The sequence below is a fragment of the Nerophis ophidion genome, linkage group LG03 (assembly GCF_033978795.1).
Source record: "Nerophis ophidion isolate RoL-2023_Sa linkage group LG03, RoL_Noph_v1.0, whole genome shotgun sequence".
In the NCBI taxonomy this organism is placed as follows: Eukaryota; Metazoa; Chordata; class Actinopteri; order Syngnathiformes; family Syngnathidae; genus Nerophis; species Nerophis ophidion.
The window spans coordinates 84,442,329-84,467,913 of NC_084613.1; the positions used below are offsets into that span (position 1 = coordinate 84,442,329).

General features: G+C 41.5%; 2 protein-coding genes across 2 annotated transcripts in view; one reads left to right on the plus strand and one right to left on the minus strand.

Annotated features, from left to right (window-relative positions):
• The window catches only part of LOC133550149 (mitochondrial 2-oxodicarboxylate carrier-like), a 631,183-nt gene that overhangs the window by 349,253 nt on the left and 256,345 nt on the right, over positions 1-25,585 (minus strand). The window lies entirely within an intron of this gene.
• LOC133548664 (mitochondrial 2-oxodicarboxylate carrier-like) overlaps positions 1-25,585 on the plus strand; it is a 79,906-nt gene that overhangs the window by 43,651 nt on the left and 10,670 nt on the right. The window contains exons 4-7 of the mRNA XM_061893638.1: positions 12,327-12,393; positions 12,635-12,694; positions 24,666-24,773; positions 24,849-25,013. Coding sequence (XP_061749622.1) covers positions 12,327-12,393; positions 12,635-12,694; positions 24,666-24,773; positions 24,849-25,013 — 400 coding nt within the window. The remainder of the gene's footprint in view (positions 1-12,326; positions 12,394-12,634; positions 12,695-24,665; positions 24,774-24,848; positions 25,014-25,585) is intronic.

Genomic DNA, 25,585 nt, shown 5'->3' on the forward strand with positions numbered 1-25,585 from the left:
TTTTACATTGATTTTTTGACAGTTTTCCTTGCTTGTGTGGACATTTCCTTTCCTTTCTGCCTTAATAGCTAAGGGGATTTGAATCAGATTTGATATAAAATGTTTTTTTCCTGTATTTTCCATTGGTAACAAAAGATATCAATAAATATCGCTATCGACCGATACAAAACACGTGTATCGTGATACAGTTTTCATCCATTTTGCCCGGCCATACATGTAACACATGCTAAGTGTTTCCGTCTGGAGGCCAACAAAAAAAGGTTTCACATGCTGGTTGTGATGTCGAGGCGAGGTCGCAGGAATATTAAAAAAAATAAAAAGAGTCTCCCCTGGCCTCAAAGCACATCAAAAAGGTTGAAGGGTTTTATTGGCCATTTAGGCGCAGACTTACAGTGCAGACACATTGGAATTATTAGTTCTTTTACAGTCGGCACAATAACAAAAAACGCAATCTATTAAAAAGTATACTACTGATGATAAAAGGTACAATTATATATATGTACATATAACACAAAAGGACTATGCAGAGGGATGGGATTTGTACACCGTTTTAAAATAGCAACACTAAACAAAGGTGAAGGTTTTTACACAGTTCAAAACAAAATAAAACCCATTAAACATTCATTCAATGTGTTTATGACAAACAAATACATAAATAATTAAAGCTGCAAGCAGCGTTGGTCGGGTCCGCCTTTGGCCGCTGCCGCCGTGTCCCGAGTCCCGATCTTAGTCAGACCTACATAGAAGTTTTTGTTTCATCACTCTACGACATTCCTAACATAATTTACAAGCAGTTTTGTCAGTTTTTTTTCTTAGGGGGCGCTAGAACCCAATTTTCATTGTTGGGGTTTGTTTTTTTATTGGATGGCAATTTTCACCAGTCCTGATGTGTGTGTAAAATTTGGTGAGTTTTGAAGCATGTTAAGGGGGTCAAATTACAGATTGTTGTTTCTGGATGTTGTTGATAAATGGCTTTGGCTTGGCATAGTATAGCTTTAACTGGCACTTTGAAGCATTTTAAGGGGGTCAAATATCAGTCCAATGAGGCAAAAAAGGCATTTTTTGCAAAAAATTTGTTTTGAAGGGTTTTTTGCAAACTTCCTGTTGATTTTAGGTATAGAAGTGTTTTATTGGAAATGTAGGTCTAAGTCAGACCTACATAGAGGTTTTTGTTTCATGTCTCTACGACATTCCTAACGGAAGTTACAAGCAGTCTGTTTACAAGCAGCGTTGGTCAGGTCCGCCTTTGGCCGCTGCCAAGCCCTGGTCTAAGTCAGACCTACATAGAGGTCTTTGTTTCATGTGTCTACGACATTCCTAACAGAAGTTACAAGCCGTTTTTTCTGGGGGTTTTCCTAAGGGGCGCTGGAGCGCAATTTTGACTTTGGTTTTTTTATTAGATGGCAATTTTCGCCAGTCCTGATGTGTGTGTAAAATTTGGTGAGTTTTGAAGCATGTTAAGGGGGTCAAATTACAGATCAGCGTGTCTGGATGTTGTTGATAAATGGCTTTCGCTTTGCATAGTAGAGCTTTAACTTGCACTTTGAAGCATTTTAAGGGGGTCAAATTACAGCTCAAAGAGGCAAAAATGACATTTTTTTAGGAAACTTTGCGCAGGGGTTCTTCGAAGGCGCGTAAAATCAAAACCGGAGCAGTAATCAAAACTTTGTTGGACAGTTTTAATCAAAAGGGTTCAATCTCTCTCCTGTGCGAGTTTGAAGTCGAAACGACAAACGCACTCGGAGGAGTTTACGTTTGAAAAAGGTGACGGGTTTTTACCAAACTTTTATTTTGAAGGGGTAATTTTTAACTTCCTTTTGATGTCAATCATCTAAATGTAGGTCTAAGTGAGTCCTACATATAAGTTTTTGTTTCATGTCTTTCCGGCATTCCTACTGTAAGTTACAAGCAATTTTGTTTGTGTTTTCTTCCTAGGAGCAGTTTTTGCTGTGTTTTATTCAAAAATTGCGCTAGAGCGCATTTTTTAATTTTCGGGTTTAGTTTTTTCATTAGATCGTAATTTCTGCCAGTACTGATGTGTGTGCCAAGTTTGGTGAGTTTGAAGCATTTTAAGGGGGTCAAAGAGGCAAAAATAGCATTTTTTGCGAAAATTTTGTATTGAAGGGGTTTTTGCCAACTTTTTGTTGATTTTTGCCCGAGAAAGTAAATTATGAATTGTAGGTCTAAGTCAGTTCTACATAGAAGTTTTTGTTTCATGTCTCTACGACATTCCTAACGGAAGTTATGAGCAGTCTGTTGTTGTTTTTTCCTAGGGGGCGCTAGCGCGCAATATTAATTTTTGGGGTTTGGTTGCTTAATAACTTGGGAAGGTTTGCTATACCGACGTGTGTGTCAAATTTGGTGAGTTTTGAAGCATGTTAAGGGGGTCAAATTAGGGTGCAAAGGTGCGGAATAATAATAAAACACAGCAGTTTCAATAGGGTCCGCAGGCCCATTGCAAAGGACTCCTGTGGAGTCCTTTGCAATGGGCCTGCGGACCCTAATAATAGATTAAATGTGTAAAAAAAAAAAAGCACATCACATTGAGCAAACAACCTCAAACTGCTACAGTGTATTAAAAAAATAAAAAGATAATAAAATAAAAACTGGAACTGCCTAATAGCTAGAACTAGTCATGTCTTGTGCTCATGTTTTGTTTACTTATGTTCTGTTTTGCTTAAGACTCCATTGTTTCCCGCTTTTGCACTTCCTTGTTTGCCTTGTTTCCATGGCAACCCATTAGTTTTCACCTGTCCCCAAGTCATGCACCTGTTTTCAATCACCATAGTATTATTTAAAGGGGAACATTATCACAATTTCAAAAGGGTTAAAAACAATAACAATCAGTTTCCAGTGGCTTGTTGTATTTTTTTCAAGTTTTTTTTTTAATTTTACCGGTCTCGGAATATCCCTAAAAAAAGCTTTAAAGTGCTCGATTTTCGCTATTTGCGATGCCACTATCCATTTCCCTGTGACGTCATACAGTGCTGCAAATGTAAACAAACAATGGCGAATACCACAGCAAGATATAGCGACATTAGCTCGGATTCAGACTCGGATTTCAGCGACTTAAGCGATTCAACAGATTACGCATGTATTGAAACAGATGGTTGGAGTATGAAAATATTGAAGAAGAAACTGAAGCTATTGACGCTATTTATAGCCATAGCATGGCCGAAATTGCTGCGTTAGCATCGCCGGTAAAATGTGCGGACCAAACGATCAGGACTTTTGCATCTTGTGACACTGGAGCAACTAAAATCCTTCGATTGGTAAGTGTTTGTTTCGCATTAAATGTGGGTGGAAGGAAACGTGATATAGTTGCAAATGCATCTGCAGGTTATCCATACATCTCTGTTCCATGTCTGCTTTAGCACCGCCGGTAAATAGCATGTTAGCCTCGATTAGCGTACCATGTTACCATTCAATCAATCAATCAATGTTTATTTATATAGCCCCAAATCACAAGTGTCTCAAAGGACTGCACAAATCATTACGACTACAACATCCTCGGAAGAACCCACAAAAGGGCAAGGAAAACTCACACCCAGTGGGCAGGGAGAATTCACATTCAGTGGGACGCCAGTGACAATGCTGACTATGAGAAACCTTGGAGAGGACCTCAGATGTGGGCAACCCCCCCCCCTCTAGGGGACCGAAAGCAATGGATGTCGAGCGGGTCTAACATGATACTGTGAAAGTTCAATCCATAGTGGCTCCAAGACAGCAGTGAGAGTCCCGTCCACAGGAAACCATCTCAAGCGGATCAGCAGCGTGGAGATGTCCCCAACCGATACAGGCGAGCGGTCCATCCTGGGTCCCGACGAGCGGTCCATCCTGGGTCTCGACTCTGGACAGTCAGTACTTCATCCATGGTCATCGGACCGGACCCCCTCCACAAGGGAGGGGGGGACATAGGAGAAAGAAAAGAAGCGGCAGATCAACTGGTCTAAAAAAAGGAGGTCTATTTAAAGGCTAGAGTATACAGATGAGTTTTAAGATGAGACTTAAATGATTGATTAGCTGGCAGTCACACGGCAACCAAATATGTCCGATTAGCACATAAGTCAACATTAACAAAACTCACCTTTGTGATTTTGTTGACTTTATCTTTGCAAATGCATCTGCAGGTTATCCATACAAAATGTGGAGACACTTTGGTACATTCAATGGGGGTCTGGCGGCAGATTTCTTGCCAGTATGGCATCTTCGGGCCGGTGGTGCAACTTGAATCCCTCCCTGTTAGTGTTGTTACACCTCCGACAACACACCGACGAGGCAAGGTTCCAAAAATAGTCCAAAAAACGGAAAATAACAGAGCTGAGACCCGGTGTTTGTAATGTGTTGAAAATGAAAATGGCGGCTGTGTTACCTTGGAGACGTCACATTCTGACGTCATCGCCTCCAGCCCGATAAACAGAAAGGCGTTTAATTCGCCAAAATTCACCCATTTAGAGTTCGGAAATCGGTTAAAAAAATAGATGGTCTTTTTTCTGCACCATCAAGGTATATATTGACGCTTACATAGGTCTGCTGATAATGTTCCCCTTTAAGCCACAGTTACCAGGTAGTCGTTGCTTTTTCTCATACCCTTGTCACAGTAAGTTTTCTTGTTATTTATGCCACAGTGCAAGTTTTTGTTTCATGTTTACAGTTAATTGCCTTTATGCTAGTCTTTTGTTTCACAGCCAAGTTTTGTACCTCCAGTGTGAGCGCTTTTTGTTTGTTCTGTTTTTTAAGTTAGTGTTAAAATAAAGAAATGTCTTTACCTTCACGCCGTTTCCACTCCATTCGCTTTGCACCACGGGAAAACAATCCACGCCTAAGTCCAAGTCATGACAACATATATCTAAAAAAAAAAAAAAAGGCTTTTTTCAAAACAAGGGTTTTTAAGAGCTTTTTTTTAAAAGCATTTACAGTCTGTGGGCTTCTCAGGTGGTCAGGGAGAGCGTTACAGAGACTAGGAGCGGCGGAGCAGAAAGCCCGGTCTCCTGTTGTTCGTAGCTTGAATATGTTTTACATTGGCATTTGTTCCATGCTTAGTTAACTAAAAAACTAAACAAAACAGCAATGCTTGACCCCCAAAACCGTACAATTTTAACTAAAATATGCCTTTTTTTTAAAAAAAATAAAAAATATGAAGCTTTGCGTTAATTACCATTAAAGTTCTAAACGGGACTGAGTAGGCAAGACATTGTTTGTGCTGTGTTTTGTTATGTAGTGTCAACTGGTCCTAACCCAGTCATGGTACTAATAGTACTGTATTTGCATTGTTATTGACAGCTGCTAATTAGGCTAACGGTCCTGGTCTTGGTGTTATGGGTCAATACTGACCACAGAATACTAAGAAAAAGAACGAGAGTCTCGGTGATCATAGAACAGGACTGTCCAAGGTATGGCCCACACCAGTTTTTTGAACTGTCCGCGACATATTGAAATTATCACTCAAAAAATACAAAAAAAGCATCAAAACTGGAATAAAAGAGCAAATGGGAAAACGTAACGAACAAAAGTTGCAATATTGACAGTAATAACACCACGCTGTTTTATTCTTTAAAACTGTCCCCGCTGAAAATGTATTTCAAAAACTATAATCGGATAAATCTGAGGTTGTTTTAGAGATTTAAGCATTGAAAGTGAGAAATCAGAGAGGAAAAGAGTTCAAATCCCGACCGAGTCATACCAAAGACTATAAAAATGGGAGCCATTACCTCCCTGCTTGATACTGAGCATCAAGGGTTAGGATTGGGGGTTAAATCATCAAAAATGATTCCCGGGCGTGGCCACCGTTGCTGCTCACTGCTCCCCTCACCTGCCAAGGGGGTGATCAAGGGTGATGGGTCAAATGCAGAGAATAATGTTGCCACACCTAGTGTGTGTGTGACAATAATTGGTACTTTTTAACTATATATATATATATATATATATATATATATATATATACATATATATATATATATATATATATATATATATATATATAACATATTGCAATATTTTTTCTGTTCTTGTAAAATAGTGACATTTTTTGAGTAAAATTATGACCTTTGTCATAATTTTGATTATAATTATTATAATGTTGCCAAAATTTCACATTTTTCCGATATAATTTTGACTTGTGTCAAGTAAAATTACGACTCTTTTCAAAAAATTGCCAACATTTTAAGGGTTTCTTGTAAAATTGCGAGTGTTGAGTAAAATTCCAACTTTTTTCAGAATGTTGCACAAATGCTCCGTTTTTCTTGTCTTTTTTTCACAACAAGCTTTAAGATATATATATATATATATATATATATATATATATATATATATATATATATATATATATATATATATAAAACATATTGCAATATTGTTTCTGTTCTTGTAAAATAGTGACATTTTTTGAGTAAAATTATGACCTTTGTCATAATTTTGATAATTATTATAATGTTGCCAAAATTTCACATTTTTCCGATATAATTTTGACTTTTGTCAAGTAAAATTACGACTCTTTTCAAAAAATTGCCAACATTTTAAGGGTTTCTTGTAAAATTGCGAGTGTTGAGTAAAATTCCAACTTTTTTCAGAATGTTGCACAAATGCTCCGTTTTTCTTGTCTTTTTTTCACAACAAGCTTTTAGATATATATATATATATATATATATATATATATATATATATATATATATATATATATATATATATATATATATATAACATATTGCAATATTTTTTCTGTTCTTGTAAAATAGTGACATTTTTTGAGTAAAATTATGACCTTTGTCATAATTTTGATTATAATTATTATAATGTTGCCAAAATTTCACATTTTTCCGATATAATTTTGACTTTTGTCAAGTAAAATTACGACTCTTTTCAAAAAATCGCCAACATTTTAAGGGTTTCTTGTAAAATTGCGAGTGTTGAGTAAAATTCCAACTTTTTTCAGAATGTTGCACAAATGCTCCGTTTTTCTTGTCTTTTTTTCACAACAAGCTTTAAGATATATATATATATATATATATATATATATATATATATATATATATATATATATATATATATATATATATATATACCACTGTCACTAAATACAGTTTGTCGCTAAATCTGTAAGTGCGAGTTAAAGCTCTATTATGCAAAGCGAAAGCCAATTATCAACAACATCCAGACACGCCACTGGCTTCTCTGGGCCTGAGATCTTCAAAGATGGACTGATTTAAAGTGGAAAAGTGTTCTGTGGTCTGACGAGTCCACATTTCAAATTTTTGGGGGAAATATTCTACATCGTGTCATCCGGACCAAAGGGGAAGCGAACCATCCAGACTGTTATCGACGCAAAGTTCAAAAGCCTGCATCTGTGATGGTATGGGGGTGCATTGGTGCCCAAGGTATGGGTAACTTACACATCTGTGAAGGCAGCATTAATGCTGAAAGGTACATATAGGTTTTGGAACAACATATGCTGCCATCATGGACGCCCCTGCTTATTTCAGCAAGATAATACCAAGCCACATTCAGCACGTTACAACAGCGTGGCTTCGTAGTAAAAGAGTGCGGGTACTTTCCTGGCCCGCCTGCAGTCCAGACCTGTCTCCCATGGAAAATGTGTGGCGGATTATGAAGCGTAAAATAGGACAGCGGAGACCCCGGACTGTTGAACGACTGAAGCTCTACGTAAAACAAGAACGAGAAAGATTTTTTATTGGAGCACAAAAAAAACAAAAAACATTCATGAAGTTTGGTTCTTTTTTTAATTTATTATGGGTCTACTGAAAATGTGAGCTGGGCCAAAAGTACACAAACCCCGTTTCCATATGAGTTGGGAAATTGTGTTAGATGTAAATATAAACAGAATACAATGATTTACAAATCATTTTCAAGCCATATTCAGTTGAATATGCTACAAAGACAACATATTTCATGTTCAAACTCATAAACTTTATTAACTTAGAATTTCATGGCTGCAACACGTGCCAAAGTAGTTGGGAAAGGGCATGTTCACCACTGTGTTACATCACCTTTTCTTCTAAAAACACTCAATAAACGTTTGGGAACTGAGGAAAATAACTGTTGAAGCTTTGAAAGTGGAATACGATTGCAAACTCAAGACAGCCATGACATGATGTACCTTCACTTTAGACCAGGGCTGTCCACAAAGATGGACGCAGGCTGTTAATAGAAGGAAGGCTTTATTAAAAGGAGAGGGAAATGACACACACCTCAGCCTGCTGTCATTTGTTTATGGAGGACAGACAGTGTCTACTTGACATGGCCACACAAATCAGTATTCAAACGACGGAGGAGGTGTGTTGTCCTGTAACAAAATGCAACACCGCGCTCACCTGACCACACCCGGGAAATCTGCGGCCGCCATTTGAATTTCCAAATTGCTTTTTTTCCGTGCCGCTGAAGACATTTATTCACACAACATGGCTTCCCGTGTGGGTTTGTTACAGTCACTATACAAACCTGCAGTCTCCATCTTGTCCTATTTAAGCCCGAAAGCAGGGGTCACCAACACCAGGTCGCCCGTAAGGACCAGATGAGTCTGTTCTAAAAATAGCTCAAATAGCAGCACTTACCAGTGAGCTGCCTCAATTTTTCAAATTGTATTTATTTACTAGCAAGCTGGTCTCGCTTTGCTTGACATTTTTTAATTCTAAGAGAGACGAAACTCAAATAGAATTTGAAAATCCAAGGAAATATTTTTAAAGACTTGGTCTTCACTTGTTTAAATTAATTCATTTATTTTTTTACTTTGCTTCTTATAACTTTCAGAAAGACAATTTTAGAGAAAAAATACAACCTTAAAAATGATTTTAGGATTTTTAAACACATATACTTTTTTACCTTTTAAATTCCTTCCTCTTCTTTCCTGACAATTTAAATCAATGTTCAAGTACATTTATTTTATTTATTGTACATTTTAATTTAATTCTTCATTTTAGCTTCTGTTTTTCCGACTTCAAACTTATGACTAAAATTTGAAAAAAATTAGAAAAAAGTCTAAAAAATCTGTAGAACCAAATGTAAATCTTATTTCAAAGTCTTTTGAATTTATTTAAAAATCTTTGTTCTGGAAAATCTAGAAGAAATAACGATTTGTCTTTGTTAAAATATAGCTTGGTCCAATTTGTTATATATTCTAACAAAGTGCAGATGGGATTTTAACTTATTTAAAACATGTCATCAAAATTATAAAATTCATCTTAATCAGGAAAAATTACTATCGATGGATCCTGCTAACTCTCCAGCTAACTATTTCCACCTCGCTAACTATCGATGGTTCCTGCTAACTCTCCTGCTAACTATCCATGCACTTCAATAACTATCGATCGTTCCTGCTTAATCTCCTGCTAACTATCCATCCACCTTGCTAACTATCGATGGTTCCTGCTAACTCTCCTGCTAACTATCCATCCACCTCGCTAACTGTTGATCATTCCTGCTGATTGTCCTGCTAACTATTCATGCACCTCGCTAACTATCGAGCGTTCCTGCTAACTATTGATCGTTCCTGCTTAATCTCCTGTTAACTATCCACCCACATCGCTAACTATCAATTGTTCCTCGCAAACTATCGATCGTTCCTGCTAACTTTCCTGCTAACTATCCAGCCACCTCGCTAACTATCGATTGTTCCTGCTAACTCTCCTGTTAACTATCCATTCACCTCGCTAACTAGCGAGCGTTCCTGCTAAATCTCGAGCTAACTATCCATCCACCTCGCTAACTGTTGATCGTTCCTGCTAACTCTTCTGCTAACTATCCATCCACCTCGCTAACTATCAATTGTTCCTGCTAACTCTCCTGTTAACTATCCATCCACCTCGCTAACTATCAATCGTTCCTCCCAAACAATCGATCAGTTGTGCTAACTCTCCTGCTAACTATCCATCCACCTCGCTAACTATCGATGGTTCCTGCTAACTCTCCTGCTAACTATCCATCCACCTCGCTAACTGTTGATCATTCCTGCTGATTGTCCTGCTAACTATCCATCCACATCGCTAACTATCAATCGTTCCTCGCAAACTATCGATCGTTCCTGCTAACTTTCCTGCTAACTATCCAGCCACCTCGCTAACTATCGATTGTTCCTGCTAACTCTCCTGTTAACTATCCATTCACCTCGCTAACTAGCGAGCGTTCCTGCTAAATCTCGAGCTAACTATCCATCCACCTCGCCAACTGTTGATCGTTCCTGCTAACTCTTCTGCTAACTGTCCATCCACCTCGCTAACTATCAATTGTTCCTGCTAACTCTCCTGTTAACTATCCATCCACCTCGCTAACTATCAATCTTTCCTCCCAAACAATCGATCAGTTCTGCTAACTCTCCTGCTAACTATCCATCCACCTCGCTAACTATCGATTGTTCCTGCTAACTCTCCTGTTAACTATCCATCCACATCGCTAACTATCAATCGTTCCTCGCAAACTATCGATCGTTCCTGCTAACTTTCCTGCTAACTATCCAGCCACCTCGCTAACTATCGATTGTTCCTGCTAACTCTCCTGTTAACTATCCATTCACCTCGCTAACTAGCGAGCGTTCCTGCTAAATCTCGAGCTAACTATCCATCCACCTCGCCAACTGTTGATCGTTCCTGCTAACTCTTCTGCTAACTATCCATCCACCTCGCTAACTATCAATTGTTCCTGCTAACTCTCCTGTTAACTATCCATCCAACTCGCTAACTATCAATCGTTCCTCCCAAACAATCGATCAGTTCTGCTAACTCTCCTGCTAACTATCCATCCACCTCGCTAACTATCAATTGTTCCTGCTAACTCTCCTGTTAACTATCCATCCACCTCGCTAACTATCAATCGTTGCTCCCAAACAAACGATCAGTTCTGCTAACTCTCCTGCTAACCATCCATCCACCTGGCTAACTATCGATTGTTCCTGCTAACTTTCCTGTTAACTATCCATCCACCTCGCTAACTATCGATCGTTCCTGCTAACTCTCCTGCTAACTATCCATGCACCACGCTAACTATCGATTGTTCCTCGCTAATTATCAATCGTTCCTCGCTAATTATCGATCGTTCCTGCTAACTCTCCTGCTAACTATTCATCCACCTTGCTAACTATCGGTTGTTCCTGCTAACTAACCATCCACTTTGCTAACTATCAATCTTTCCTGCTAACTCTCCTGCTAACTATCCATCCACCTCGCTAATTATCGATTGTTCCTGCTAACTCTCCTGCTAACTATCCATCCACCTTGCTAATTATTGATCGTTCCTGCTAACTATCCATCCACCTCGCTAACTATCAATCGTTCCTGCTAACTCTCCTGCTAACTATCCTTCCACCTGGCTAACTATCGATTGTTCCTTCTAACTCTCCTGCTAACTATCCATCCACCTCGCTAACTATCGATCATTCCTCGCTAATTATCAATCGTTCCTGCTAACTCTCCTGCTAACTATCCATCCACCTCGCTAACTATCGATTGTTCCTGCTAACTCTCCTGTTAACTATCCATCCACCTCGCAAACTATCAATCGTTCCTCGCTAATTATCGATCGTTTTTGCTAACTCTCCTGCTAACTATCCTGCTAACTATCCATCCACCTCGCTAACTATCGATTGTTCCTGCTAACTGTCCTGTTAACTATCCATCCACCTCGCTAACTATCAATCAATCGTTCCTCGCAAACAATCGATCAGTTCTGCTAACTCTCCTGCTAACTCTCCTGCTAACTATCCATCCACCTCGCTAACTATCGATTGTTCCTGCTAACTTTCCTGTTAACTATCCATCCACCTCGCTAACTATCGATCGTTCCTGCTAACTCTCCTGCTAACTATCCATGCACCACGCTAACTATCGATTGTTCCTCGCTAATTATCAATCGTTCCTCGCTAATTATCGATCGTTCCTGCTAACTCTCCTGCTAACTATCCATCCACCTTGATAACTATCGGTTGTTCTTGCTAACTCTCCTGTTAACTAACCATCCACCTTGCTAACTATCAATCGTTCCTGCTAACTCTCCAGCTAACTATCCATCCACCTCGCTAACTATCGATCGTTCCTCGGTAACTATCCATCCATCCTAGAAATCTTGCACAAAGTCTTCTTACGTCCATCGGATGTTGACAACGGAGGTTCCGGCTCTGCGGGGGCCACTTTCTGCCTGGACCAGAGTGACTTCATAACGATTGATTGATTGATACTTTTATCAGTATCTTGCACAGTTCAGTACATATTCCGTACAATTGACCACTAAATGTTAAAACCCCAATAATTTTTTGTTTAAGTCGGGGTCCACGTTGATCAATTCCTGGCACATGAATTGACACCACGCACCTTCTCCTTCCACAGGATCCTCGGCTTCTACAAAGGAATCCTGCCTCCCATCCTGGCCGAGACGCCAAAGAGGGCCGTCAAGGTGAGACCACTCCCCCCCGTTGGCCCGTCGCCACGGCGACCACGGCGTCTCTTAACACGTAAAACGCCTCATGTTTGCACAGCCCCGACCAAATATTGACAGACGAGCAGTTAGCGCCGTCGCACCTGAGCGCGGTCTTGAAAATGTATTCACATGATTTTCCCTCATCGCCGCAGGTGTGACTTGTCACCTGTCTCACATCCTCAACAAACACTCATTCGTCTCTATCTTTCCTCTGCAGTTTTTCACCTTCGAGCAGTACAAGAAGTTGCTGAATTTGACCCCTTTGTCTCCTGGCCTGGTGAGTCCGATTTAGTAGAGAACATCCACGAGAAAGTTTGCAACTTTTGGTCGCTAATAAAAAAGCCTTGCCTGTACCGGAAGTAGCAGACGATGTACGTGTGATGTCACCGGTGTGAGGGCTCCTCACATCTGAACATTGTTTATAATGTGAGCCACCAGCAGTAAGAGCTACTCGGACCGAGAAAACGACAATTTCCCCATTAATTTGAGTGAGGATGAAAGATTTCTGGATGAGGAAAGTTAGAGTGTGTCACGATGGGGGGGGTCGCAGCTTACTGCGGGGTCGTTTCAACATGGCGTTTTGGTAAAAACCATGATTTAATTTTAACTACAAAAAGTTACAAAAAGTCCTCAGCCTTCCCGGTAAGGTTTATTCAGTAGCAGACGATGTGCGCGTGACGTCACGGGTTGTGGAGCTCCTCACATCTGAACGTTGTTTATAATGTGAGCCACCAGCAGTAAGAGCTACTCGGACCGAGAAAACGACAAGTTCCCCATTAATTTGAGCGAGGATGAAAGATTTCTGGATGAGGAAAGTTAGAGTGTGTCAGGATGGGGGGGGGGGGCGCAGCTTACTGTGGGGTCGTTTCAACATGGCGTTTTGGGAAAAACCATGATTTAATTTCAACTACAAAAAGTTACAAAAAGTCCTCAGCCTTCCCGGTAAGGTTTATTCAGTAGCAGACGATGTGCGCGTGACGTCACGAGTTGTGGAGCTCCTCACATCTGAACGTTGTTTATAATGTGAGCCACCAGCAGTAAGAGCTACTCGGACCGAGAAAACGACAAGTTCCCCATTAATTTGAGCGAGGATGAAAGATTTCTGGATGAGGAAAGTTAGAGTGTGTCAGGATGGGGGGGGGGGCGCAGCTTACTGTGGGGTCGTTTCAACATGGCGTTTTGGGAAAAACCATGATTTAATTTCAACTACAAAAAGTTACAAAAAGTCCTCAGCCTTCCCGGTAAGGTTTATTCAGGTGTATTGGAGAGGAGGCTACGCCGGATTGTCGAACCTGGGATTCAGGAGGAACAGTGTGGTTTTCGTCCTGGTCGTGGAACTGTGGACCAGCTCCATACTCTGGGCAGGGTTCTTGAGGGTGCATGGGAGTTTGCCCAACCAGTCTACATGTGCTTTGTGGACTTGGAGAAGGCATTGGACCGTGTCCCTCGGGAAGTCCTGTGGGGAGTGCTCAGAGAGTATGGGGTATCGGACTGTCTGATTGTGGCGGTCCGCTCCCTGTAAAATCAGTGCCAGCGCTTGGTCCGCATTGCCGGCAGTAAGTCGAACACATTTCCAGTGAGGGTTGGACTCCGCCAAGGCTGTCCTTTGTCACCCATTCTGTTTGCAACTTTTGGTCGCTAATAAAAAAGCCTTGCCTGTACCGGAAGTAGCAGACAATGTGCGTGTGATGTCACCGGTGTGAGGGCTCCTCACATCTGAACATTGTTTATAATGTGAGCCACCAGCAGTAAGAGCTACTCGGACCGAGAAAACGACAATTTCCCCATTAATTTGAGCCAGGATGAAAGATTTCTGGATGAGGAAAGTTAGAGTGGATAGTTAGCAGGAGAGTTAGCAGGATCGATCGTTCCTGCTAACTCTCCTGCTAACTATCCATTTACATCGCTAACTATCTATCGCTCCTGCTAACTCTCCAGCTAACTATCCATCCACCTCGCTAACTATCAATCGTTCCTCGCTAATTATCGATCGTTCCTGCTCACTCTCCTGCTAACTATCCATCCACCTCGCTAACTATCAATCGTTCCTCGCTAATTATCGATCGTTCCTGCTCACTCTCCTGCTAACTATCCATCCACCTCGCTAACTATCAACGTCCTCGCTAATTATCGATCGTTCCTGCTAACTCTCCTGCTAACTATCCATCCAGCTCGCTAACTATCAATCGTTCCTCGCTAACTATCGATCGTTCCTGCTAACTCTCCTGCTAACTATCCATCCAGCTCGCTAACTATCAATCGTTCCTCGCTAATTATCGATCAGTCCTGCTAACTCCCCTGCTAACTATCCATCCACCTCGCTAACTATCAATCGTTCCTCGCTAATTATCGATCGTTCCTGCTAACTCTCCTGCTAACTATCCATCCAGCTCGCTAACTATCAATCGTTCCTCCCTAATTATCGATCGTTCCTGCTAACTCTCTTGCTAACTATCCATCCACCTTGCTAACTATCAATTGTTCCTTGCTAATTATCCTCGCTAATTATCGATCGTTCCTGCTAACTCCCCTGCTAACTATCCATCCAGCTCGCTAACTATCAATCGTTCCTCGCTAACTATCGATCGTTCCTGCTAACTCTCCTGCTAACTATCCATCAATCTTGCTAACTATCAATCGTTCCTCGCTAACTCTCCTGCTAACTATCCATCCACCTCGCTAACAATTGATATTTCCTGCTAACTAACCATCCACCTTGCTAACTATTGATTGTTCCTGCTTACTAACCATCCACCTTGCTAACTATCGATGGTTCGTGCTAACTATTCATCCACCTTGCTAACTATCGACTGTTCCTGCTAACTAACCATCCACCTTGCTAACTATCGATCGTTCCTGCTAACTATCCATTCACCTCGCTAACTATCAATCGTTCCTCGCTAATTATCGATCGTTCCTGCTAACTCTCCTGCTAACTATCCATCCAGCTCGCTAACTATCAATCGTTCCTCGCTAATTATCGATCGTTCCTGCTAACTCTCTTGCTAACTATCATCCAACTCGCTAACTATCAATCATTCCTCGGTAATTATCGTTCGTTCCTGCTAACTCTCCTGTTAACTATCCATCCACCTCGCTAACTGTTGATCGTTCCTGCTAACTCTCCTGCTAACTATCCATCCACCTTGCTAACTATCAATCATTCCTCGCTAATTATCGATCGTTCCTGCTAACTCTCCTGCTAACTATCCATCCAGCTCGCTAACTATCAATCGTTCCTCGCTAACTATCAATCGTTCCTCGCTAATTATCGATCGTTCCTGCTAACTCTCCTGCTAACTATCCATCCAGCTCGCTAACTATCAATCGTTCCTCGCTAATTATCGATCGTTCCTGCTAACTCTCCTGCTAACTATCCATCCAACTCGCTAACTATCAATCGTTCCTCGCTAATTATCGATCGTTCCTGCTAACTCTCCTGCTAACTATCCATCCAACTCGCTAACTATCAATCATTCCTTGCTAATTATCGATCGTTCCTGCTAACTCTCCTGTTAACTATCCATCCACCTCGCTAACTGTTGATCGTTCCTGCTAACTCTCCTGCTAACTATCCATCCACCTCGCTAACTATCAATCATTCCTTGCTAATTATCGATCGTTCCTGCTAACTCTCCTGCTAACTATCCATCCAGCTCGCTAACTATCAATCGTTCCTCCCTAATTATCGATCGTTCCTGCTAACTCTCCTGCTAACTATCCATCCACCTTGCTAACTGTTGATCGTTCCTGCTAATTGTCCTGCTAACTATTCATGCACCTCGCTAACTATCGAGCGTTCCTCGCAAACTATCGATCGTTCCTGCTAACTCTCCTGCTAACTATACATCCACCTCGCTAACTGTTGATCGTTCCTGCTAATTGTCCTGATAACTATTCATGCACCTCGCTAACTATCGAGCGTTCCTCGCAAACTATCGATCGTTCCTGCTAACTCTCCTGTTAACTATCCATCCACCTCGCTAACTGTTGATCGTTCCTGCTAACTCTCCTGCTAACTATCCATCCACCTTGCTAACTATCAATCGTTCCTCGCTAATTATCGATCGTTCCTGCTAACTCTCCTGCTAACTATCCATCCAGCTCGCTAACTATCAATCGTTCCTCGCTAACTATCGATCGTTCCTGCTAAATCTCCTGCTAACTATCCATCCACCTCGCTAACTGTTGATCGTTCCTGCTAATTGTCCTGATAGCTATTCATGCACCTCGCTAACTATCGAGCGTTCTTCGCAAACTATCGATCGTTCCTGCTAACTATCCATCCAGCTCGCTAACTATCAATCGTTCCTCGCTAACCATCGATCGTTCCTGCTAACTCTCCTTCTAACTATCCATCCACCTCGCTAACTGTTGATCGTTCCTGCTAATTGTCCTGCTAACTATTCATGCACCTCGCTAACTATCGAGCATTCCTCGCAAACTATCGATCGTTCCTGCTAACTCTCCTGCTAACTATCCATCCACCTCGCTAACTATCAATCGTTACTCGCTAATTATCGATCGTTCCTGCAAACTCTCCTGCTAACTATCCATCCAGCTCGCTAACTATCAATCGTTCCTCGCAAACTATCGATCGTTCCTGCAAACTCTCCTGCTATTTATCCATCAATCTCGCTAACTGTTGATCGTTCCTGCTAATTGTCCTGCTAACTATTCATGCACCTCGCTAACTATCAATCGTTCCTCGCTAACTATCGATCGTTCCTGCTAACTCTCCTGCTAACTATCCATCCAGCTCGCTAACTATCAATCGTTAACTCTCCTGCTAACTATCCATCCACCTCGCTAACTATCAATCGTTCCTCGCTAACTATCGATCGTTCCTGCTAACTCTCCTGCTAACTATCCATCCACCTTGCTAACTATCAATTGTTCCTCGCTAATTATCGATCGTTCCTGCTAACTCTCCTGCTAACTATCCATCCACCTTGCTAACTATCAATTGTTCCTCGCTAATTATCGATGGTTCCTGCTAACTCCCCTGCTAACTATCCATCCAGCTCGCTAACTATCAACCGTTCCTCGCTAACTATCGATCGTTCCTGCTAACTCTCCTGCTAACTATCCATCCACCTCGCTAACTATCGATCGTTCCTGCTAACTCTCCTGCTAACTATCCATTCACCTCGCTAACTATCGATCGTTCCTGCTAACTCTCCTGCTAACCATCCATCCACCTCGCTAACTATCAATCGTTCCTCGCTGATTATCGATCGTTCCTGCTAACTCTCCTGCTAACTATCCATCCAGCTCGCTAACTATCAATCGTTCCTCGCTAACTGTCGATCGTTCCTGCTAACTCCCCTGCTAACTATCCATCCACCTCGCTAACTATCAATCGTTCCTCGCTAATTATCGATCGTTCCTGCTAACTCTCCTGCTAACTATCCATCCAGCTCGCTAACTATCAATCGTTCCTCGCTAACTATCGATCGTTCCTGCTAACTCCCCTGCTAACTATCCATCCACCTCGCTAACTATCAATCGTTCCTCGCTAATTATCGATCGTTCCTGCTAACTATCCATCCAGCTCGTTAACTATCAATCGTTCCTCGCTAATTATCGATCGTTCCTGCTAACTCTGCTGCTAACTATCCATCCACCTCGCTAACTATCGATCGTTCCTGCTAACTCTCCTGCTAACTATCCATTCACCTCGCTAACTATCGATCGTTCCTGCTAACTCTCCTGCTAACCATCCATCCACCTCGCTAACTATCAATCGTTCCTCGCTGATTATCGATCGTTCCTGCTAACTCTCCTGCTAACTATCCATCCAGCTCGCTAACTATCAATCGTTCCTCGCTAACTGTCGATCGTTCCTGCTAACTCCCCTGCTAACTATCCATCCACCTCGCTAACTATCAATCGTTCCTCGCTAATTATCGATCGTTCCTGCTAACTCTCCTGCTAACTATCCATCCAGCTCGCTAACTATCAATCGTTCCTCGCTAACTATAGATCGTTCCTGCTAACTCCCCTGCTAACTATCCATCCACCTCGCTAACTATCAATCGTTCCTCGCTAATTATCGATCGTTCCTGCTAACTATCCATCCAGCTCGTTAACTATCAATCGTTCCTCGCTAATTATCGATCGTTCCTGCTAACTCTGCTGCTAACTATCCATCCAACTCGCTAACTATCAATCATTCCTCGCTAATTATCGATCGTTCCTGCTAACTCTGCTGCTAACTATCCATCCACCTCGCTAACTATCGATCGTTCCTGCTAACTCCCCTGCTAACTATCCATCCACCTCGCTAACTATCAATCGTTCCTCGCTAATTATTGATCGTTCCTGCTAACTATCCATCCAGCTCGCTAACTATCAATCGTTCCTCGCTAATTATCGATCGTTCCTGCTAACTCTGCTGCTAACTATCCATCCACCTCGCTAACTATCGATCGTTCCTGCTAACTCTCCTGCTAACTATCCATTCACCTCGCTAACTATCGATCGTTCCTGCTAACTCTCCTGCTAACCATCCATCCACCTCGCTAACTATCAATCGTTCCTTGCTGATTATCGATCGTTCCTGCTAACTCTCCTGCTAACTATCCATCCAGCTCGCTAACTATCAATCGTTCCTCGCTAACTGTCGATCGTTCCTGCTAACTCCCCTGCTAACTATCCATCCACCTTGCTAACTATCGATCGTTCCTGCTAACTCCCCTGCTAACTATCCATCCAGCTCGCTAACTATCGATCGTTCCTCGCTAATTATTGATCGTTCCTGCTAACTATCCATCCAGCTCGCTAACTATCAATCGTTCCTCGCTAATTATCGATCGTTCCTGCTAACTCTCCTGCTAACTATTCATGCACCTCGCTAACTATCGAGCGTTCCTCGCAAACTATCGATCGATCCTGCTAACTCTCCTGCTAACTATCCATCCACCTCGCTAACTGTGTTCCCCTTTAATATTTCATCATTGATATATAAACTATCAGACTGCGTGGTCGCTAGTTGTGGCTTCCAGTAGGCCTTAAAAGTGTGTATAGTTCTATAGTTTGCCGCTGCTATTCAGGCAGGTGTCAGCCGTGATGGATGCTTTACCTGTAACTCCGCAGTCCTCCCCGGCTCATGGCACGCCCTGCCATTGGTGGAAAGACCCTTTACCTGTCCCATCCATCATCCCCTCCCCCCTCCTATCTCCTCACTCTGGTTTCCCCCCCCCCCCTCGTAGATTACGTCGCCTCGCGGGTGCTGCCGAGTGGCGTCTCGCTCTCTTGCGGACTCGCAGCTGAATGTCTTCAGTGTGATTAATCGGGACGCGGCGGGCAATAAGACAAACAGGGAATGGCGGCCTGTGTAAATATGGCGTGGCGTGTCTGAGGAGGATGACTCCCGGGTCTCTGACAGCGGGATAAAGAAGGCAGGAAGAGTAATGAGCTATAGACACGTTCTTGACATGTTCCCATTGCACACACACACACACACACACACACACACACACACCGTATTCGTGCAAATACATGCAGCGTTGCAACATTTCAGCATTTGAATACGTGCGCTTGAACCTGGCGAGCTGAGGTCAACTCCGCTGCCTTTTCCTAAACCTGCAACTTTACTCTTTTTACACATTTTTTTAAATCATATTCTACATTATTTTGGCCGAAATCGAGCACTAAAAATGGCGAACTGAAGTAACGATAATAACAACTATCAATCAATCAACCAATGTTTATTTATATAGCCCCAAATCACAAATGTCTCAAAGGACTGCACAAATCATTACGACTACAACATCCTCGGAAGAACCCACAAAAGGGCAAGGAAAACTCACACCCAGTGGGCAGGGAGAATTCACATCCAGTGAGACGCCAGTGACAATGCTGATTAGGAGAAACCTTGGAGAGGACCTCAGATGTGGGCAACCCCCCCCCTCTAGGGGACCGAAAGCAATGGATGTCGAGCGGGTCTAACATGATGCTGCGAAAGTTCAATCCATAGTGGCTCCAACACAGCCGCGAGGGTTCAGTTCAAAGCGGATCCAAGACAGCAGCGAGAGTCCCGTCCACAGGAAACCATCTCAAGCGGATCAGCAGCGTAGAGATGTCCCCAACCGATACAGGCGAGCGGTCCATCCTGGGTCCCGACTCTGGACAGCCAGTACTTCATCCATGGTCATCGGACCGGACCCCCTCCACAAGGGAGCGGGGGACATAGGAGAGAGAAAAGAAGTGGCAGATCAACTGGTCTAAAAAGGAGGTCTATTTAAAGGCTAGAGTATACAGATGAGTTTTAAGGTGAGACTTAAATGCTTCTACTGAGGTGGCATCTCGAACTGTTACCGGGAGGGCATTCCAGAGTACTGGAGCCCGAACGGAAAACGCTCTATAGCCCGCAGACTTTTTTTGGGGCTCTAGGAATCACTAATAAGCCGGAGTCTTTTGAAGGCAGATTTCTTGCCGGGACATATGGTACAATACAATCGGCAAGATAGGATGGAGCTAGACCGTGTAGTATTTATACGTAAGTAGTAAAACCTTTAAGTCACATCTTAAGTGCACAGGAAGCCAGTGCAGGTGAGCCAGTAGGTATATATGTATGTATATATGTATATAAAGGTATATACAGTATAGGTATACATGTATGTATATATGTATATAAAGGTATATACAGTATAGGTATGTATGTATGTATATATGTATATAAAGGTATATACAGTATAGGTATATATGTATGTATATATGTATATAAAGGTATATACAGTATAGGTATATATGTATGTATATATGTATATAAAGGTATATACAGTATAGGTATATATGTATGTATATATGTATATAAAGGTATATACAGTATAGGTATACATGTATGTATATATGTATATAAAGGTATATACAGTATAGGTATGTATGTATGTATATATGTATATAAAGGTATATACAGTATAGGTATATATGTATGTATATATGTATATAAAGGTATATACAGTATAGGTATATATGTATGTATATATGTATATAAAGGTATATACAGTATAGGTATATATGTATGTATATATGTATATAAAGGTATATACAGTACAGGCGTAATGTGATCAAACTTTCTTGTTCTTGTCAAAAGTCTAGCAGCCGCATTTTGTACCAACTGTAATCTTTTAATGCTAGACATGGGGAGACCCGAAAATAATACTAGGTGAGGCGTGAATGCTCCAATGCTGAAGTTGAAGTGAAATGCTGACAGAATGGAGTATGAATGTAAGAATAGTTTAAATGATGAAGTTCCAGGAAAAAAAAAACTTGGGGAAGTGTTAGTTTGAATGTCCAGGATGAATTAAATGTGTTGATGTTGGAATGGTTTGAATAGGTTGAAAAATGTGGGATTTGTGCAACTCGGAAAAAAATGTCCCATTCAGTTCAATGGAAACTTCCTGGAAATTTGGGAAAAGCAAGATTTTTTTGGGTGAAAATGATTTGGAGCATGAATGTCCTGAAATGTTGAAGGAGTAACAGTTTTTTTAATTTAAAAAATTTCGGGGGAATCCAGGAATTTTTCATGTTCTTAGACCAACTTGTTTTTTTGCCCTTATTAAGAGGAATTTTTTGATGGTAGAACGGTTGAAATGCGTTGAAAATGTAAAGGTAGGAAATAGGGTTGGACACTAAAAAAGGTAGGAAATAGGGTTACAAAAAATGCAAGAATTCCTGGAAATTTTTTTAACCTGGAAAAATAGTTGTTTGAATTTCCAGGATGAATTAAATGTGTTGATGTTGGAATGGTTTGAATAGGTTGACAAATGTGGGATTTGTGGAAGTTTGAAAAATGGACAATTAATTTTCAATGGGGAAAATGTCCTTAAAAATTGGAAATCCGGGATTTTTTTTTTATAATTGTTGAAAAGGAGCACTCAATTCCTGAACAGCCGGAATGTATTGAAGTTGGAACGGTTTAAATCGAATAAAAAATGTGGGAGTTGTACAACTTTGAAAAATGTCCCATTCTTTTCAGAGGAAATTCCTGGAAATTTGGGAATTTTTGGAAAAACGAGATTTTAATTTTTGGGAAAATGATTAGGGGCATGAATGTCCTGAATGAGCTGAATTGGTTGGTGTTGGAATGATTTAAATCGGTCAAGAAATGTCGAAGCAGTAACAGTTTTTTCATTGAAAATTTTTCAGGGAAATCAGGAATTTTTCATTCCCTAAACCAACTTGTTTTTTTGTCCTGACTAAGAGGAATGTTTTGACGGTGGAACGGTTGAAATGCGTTGAAAATGTGAAAGAAGTCTTGACACTAAAAAAAAGGTTGGAAATAGGGTCAGAAAAAATGCAGGAATTTTTGAACCTGGAAAAATAATTGTTTGGATTTTCCAGGATGAATTGAATATGTTCAAGGCGGAATGGTTTGAATTGGTTGAAAAATTTTGGGCCGTTTAGGGACGGCGTGGCGCGGTGGGGGAGTGGCCGTGCGCAACCCGAGGATCCCTGGTTCAATCCCCACCTAGTACCAACCTCGTCAGGTCCGTTGTGTCCTGAGCAAGACACTTCACCCTTGCTCCTGATGGGTGCTGGTTGGCGCCTTGCATGGCAGCTCCCTCCATCAGTGTGTGAATGTGTGTGTGAATGTGGAAGTAGTGTCAAAGCGCTTTGAGTACCTTGAAGGTAGAAAAGCGCGATACAAGTACAACCCATTGATATCAAAGATGTAATTGTTCATAGATGAACAGGTGATCAAAGAGTAATATGTTTAGCTTTTTTGGCGTTCTCATGCTCTCTGAATCATTATTATTAGTTCAGTTTTTTGTCCAAATAACTATTTTTGAATTGTATTGTATTTATTTATTTATTTTGTAAGTATTTATTTAGTTTTTCGGTTTTTTTTACTTTCTGGCGACTGAAAATGATCTGTGTTTTAAAGATAGACCCACTACACTTTATGCATATACTACACTTTTGAACACTACACTTTATACATATACTACACAGTAACAGTCTAAGGCACTTTGAATGTAACAGTCTAATGCACTATAGATGTAACAGTCTAATGCACTATGGATGTGACAGTCTAATGCACTTTGGTTGTATAGTCTAATGCACTGTGGATGTACAGTCTAATGTGCTGTGGATGTAACAGTTTAATGCACTGTGGATGTAACAGTCTAATGCACTATGGATGTAACAGTCTAATGCACTATGGATGTGACAGTCTAATGCACTTTGGTTGTATAGTCTAATGCACTGTGGATGTACAGTCTAATGTGCTGTGGATGTAACAGTTTAATGCACTGTGGATGTAACAGTCTAATGCACTGTGGATGTAACAGTCTAATGCACTATGGATGTAACAGTCTAATACACTGTGGATGTAACAGTCTAATGCACTGTGGATGTAACAGTCTAATGCACTGTGGATGTAACAGTCTAATGCACTTTAGATGTAACAGTCTAGTGCACTGTGGATGTAACAGTCTAATGCACTGTGGATGTAACAGTCTAATGCACTATGGATGTAACAGTCTAATGCACTGTGGATGTAACAGTCTAATGTTCTATGGATGTAACAGTCTAATGCACTGTGGATGTAACAGTCTAATGCACTGTGGATGTAACAGTCTAATGCACTGTGGATGTAACTGTCTAATGCACTGTGGCTGTAACAGTCTAATGCACTATGGATGTAACAGTCTAATGCACTGTGGATGTAACAGTCTAATGTGCTATGGATGTAACAGTCTAATGCACTGTGGATGTAACAGTCTAATGCGCTGTGGATGTACAGTCTAATGCACTGTGGATGTAATAGTCTAATGCACTGTGGATGTAACAGTCTAATGCACTGTGAATATACAGTCTAATGCACTGTGGATGTAACAGTCTAATGCACTGTGGATGTAACTGTCTAATGCACTGTGGCTGTAACAGTCTAATGCACTAAGGATGTAACAGTCTAATGCACTGTGGATGTAACAGTCTAATGTGCTATGGATGTAACAGTCTAATGCACTGTGGATGTAACAGTCCAATGCGCTGTGGATGTACAGTCTAATGCACTGTGGATGTAAGTCTAATGCACTGTGGATGTAACAGTCTAATGCACTGTGGATGTAAGAGTTGGATGTATTTGTATTTATTTATTTATTTTGTAAGTATTTATTTAGTTTTTCGTTTTTTTTTTTACTTTCTGGCGACTGGAAATAATCTGTGTTTTAAAGATAGACCCACTAATGTCGTCATTGCCGCCCCCTCTCCCACGTTGTCTCACCACCTGCTAGGCGTTGTCCGTAGCAGGACTGGGTGCTGGCTTGACCGAGGCCGTGGTGGTCAATCCCTTCGAGGTGGTCAAAGTCAGTCTTCAGGCCAACAGGAATGCCTTCAAAGAGGTGAGTGGCGTACAAAACTAAATGTATTTCTTCGTACTTTGCCTTTTGCCCACTTTTGGATGTCTGCCCCGACAGCAACCGTCCTCGTTTGGCCAGGCGAGACGCATCATCAAGTCGGACGGCTTCGGGCTGAAGGGTCTGAACAAGGGACTGACGTCCACGCTGGGACGCCACGGGGTTTTCAACATGATCTACTTCGGCTTCTATTTCAACGTCAAAGACGCCATTCCTGCTAACTCGGTAAAGTGCAAACCGTCTGACAGTATTCTGGTTTTGGTTCCGTCTTTTTACCTTATTCTGTTGGTGTTTGCCTTCCTTAGTTCCTGGTGGCACTTCCTGTTTGTTCTGTTGCTATAGTGTCACCTGCCTCTTGATTTTTGACTCACACCTGTTTGTAATCACTGTCTGTATTTAAGCCCGTTTACTCGTCCTCGTTTCGTAAGTTTCTGTTCCAAGCAACAGGTGACGACGCTGATTCCCGTCTGTGGTAAAACATATTTGTACTTGCTAGCTTCTGCGCTACGCGTTTGGTTCTTTCTAGCTCCCACGCTAGTTCTGTTTGTTTTGCCTTTTGTGCCTAGTGCCAGACCCTTGTTCAGACCCTTCGGGCTGAAGGGTCTGAACAAGGGACTGACGTCCACGCTGGGACGCCACGGGGTTTTCAACATGATCTACTTCGGCTTCTATTTCAACGTCAAAGACGCCATTCCTGCTAACTCGGTAAAATGCAAACCGTCTGACTGTATTCTGGTTTTGGTTCCGTCTTTGTACCTTATTCTGTTGGTGTTTGCCTTCCTTAGTTCCTGGTGGCA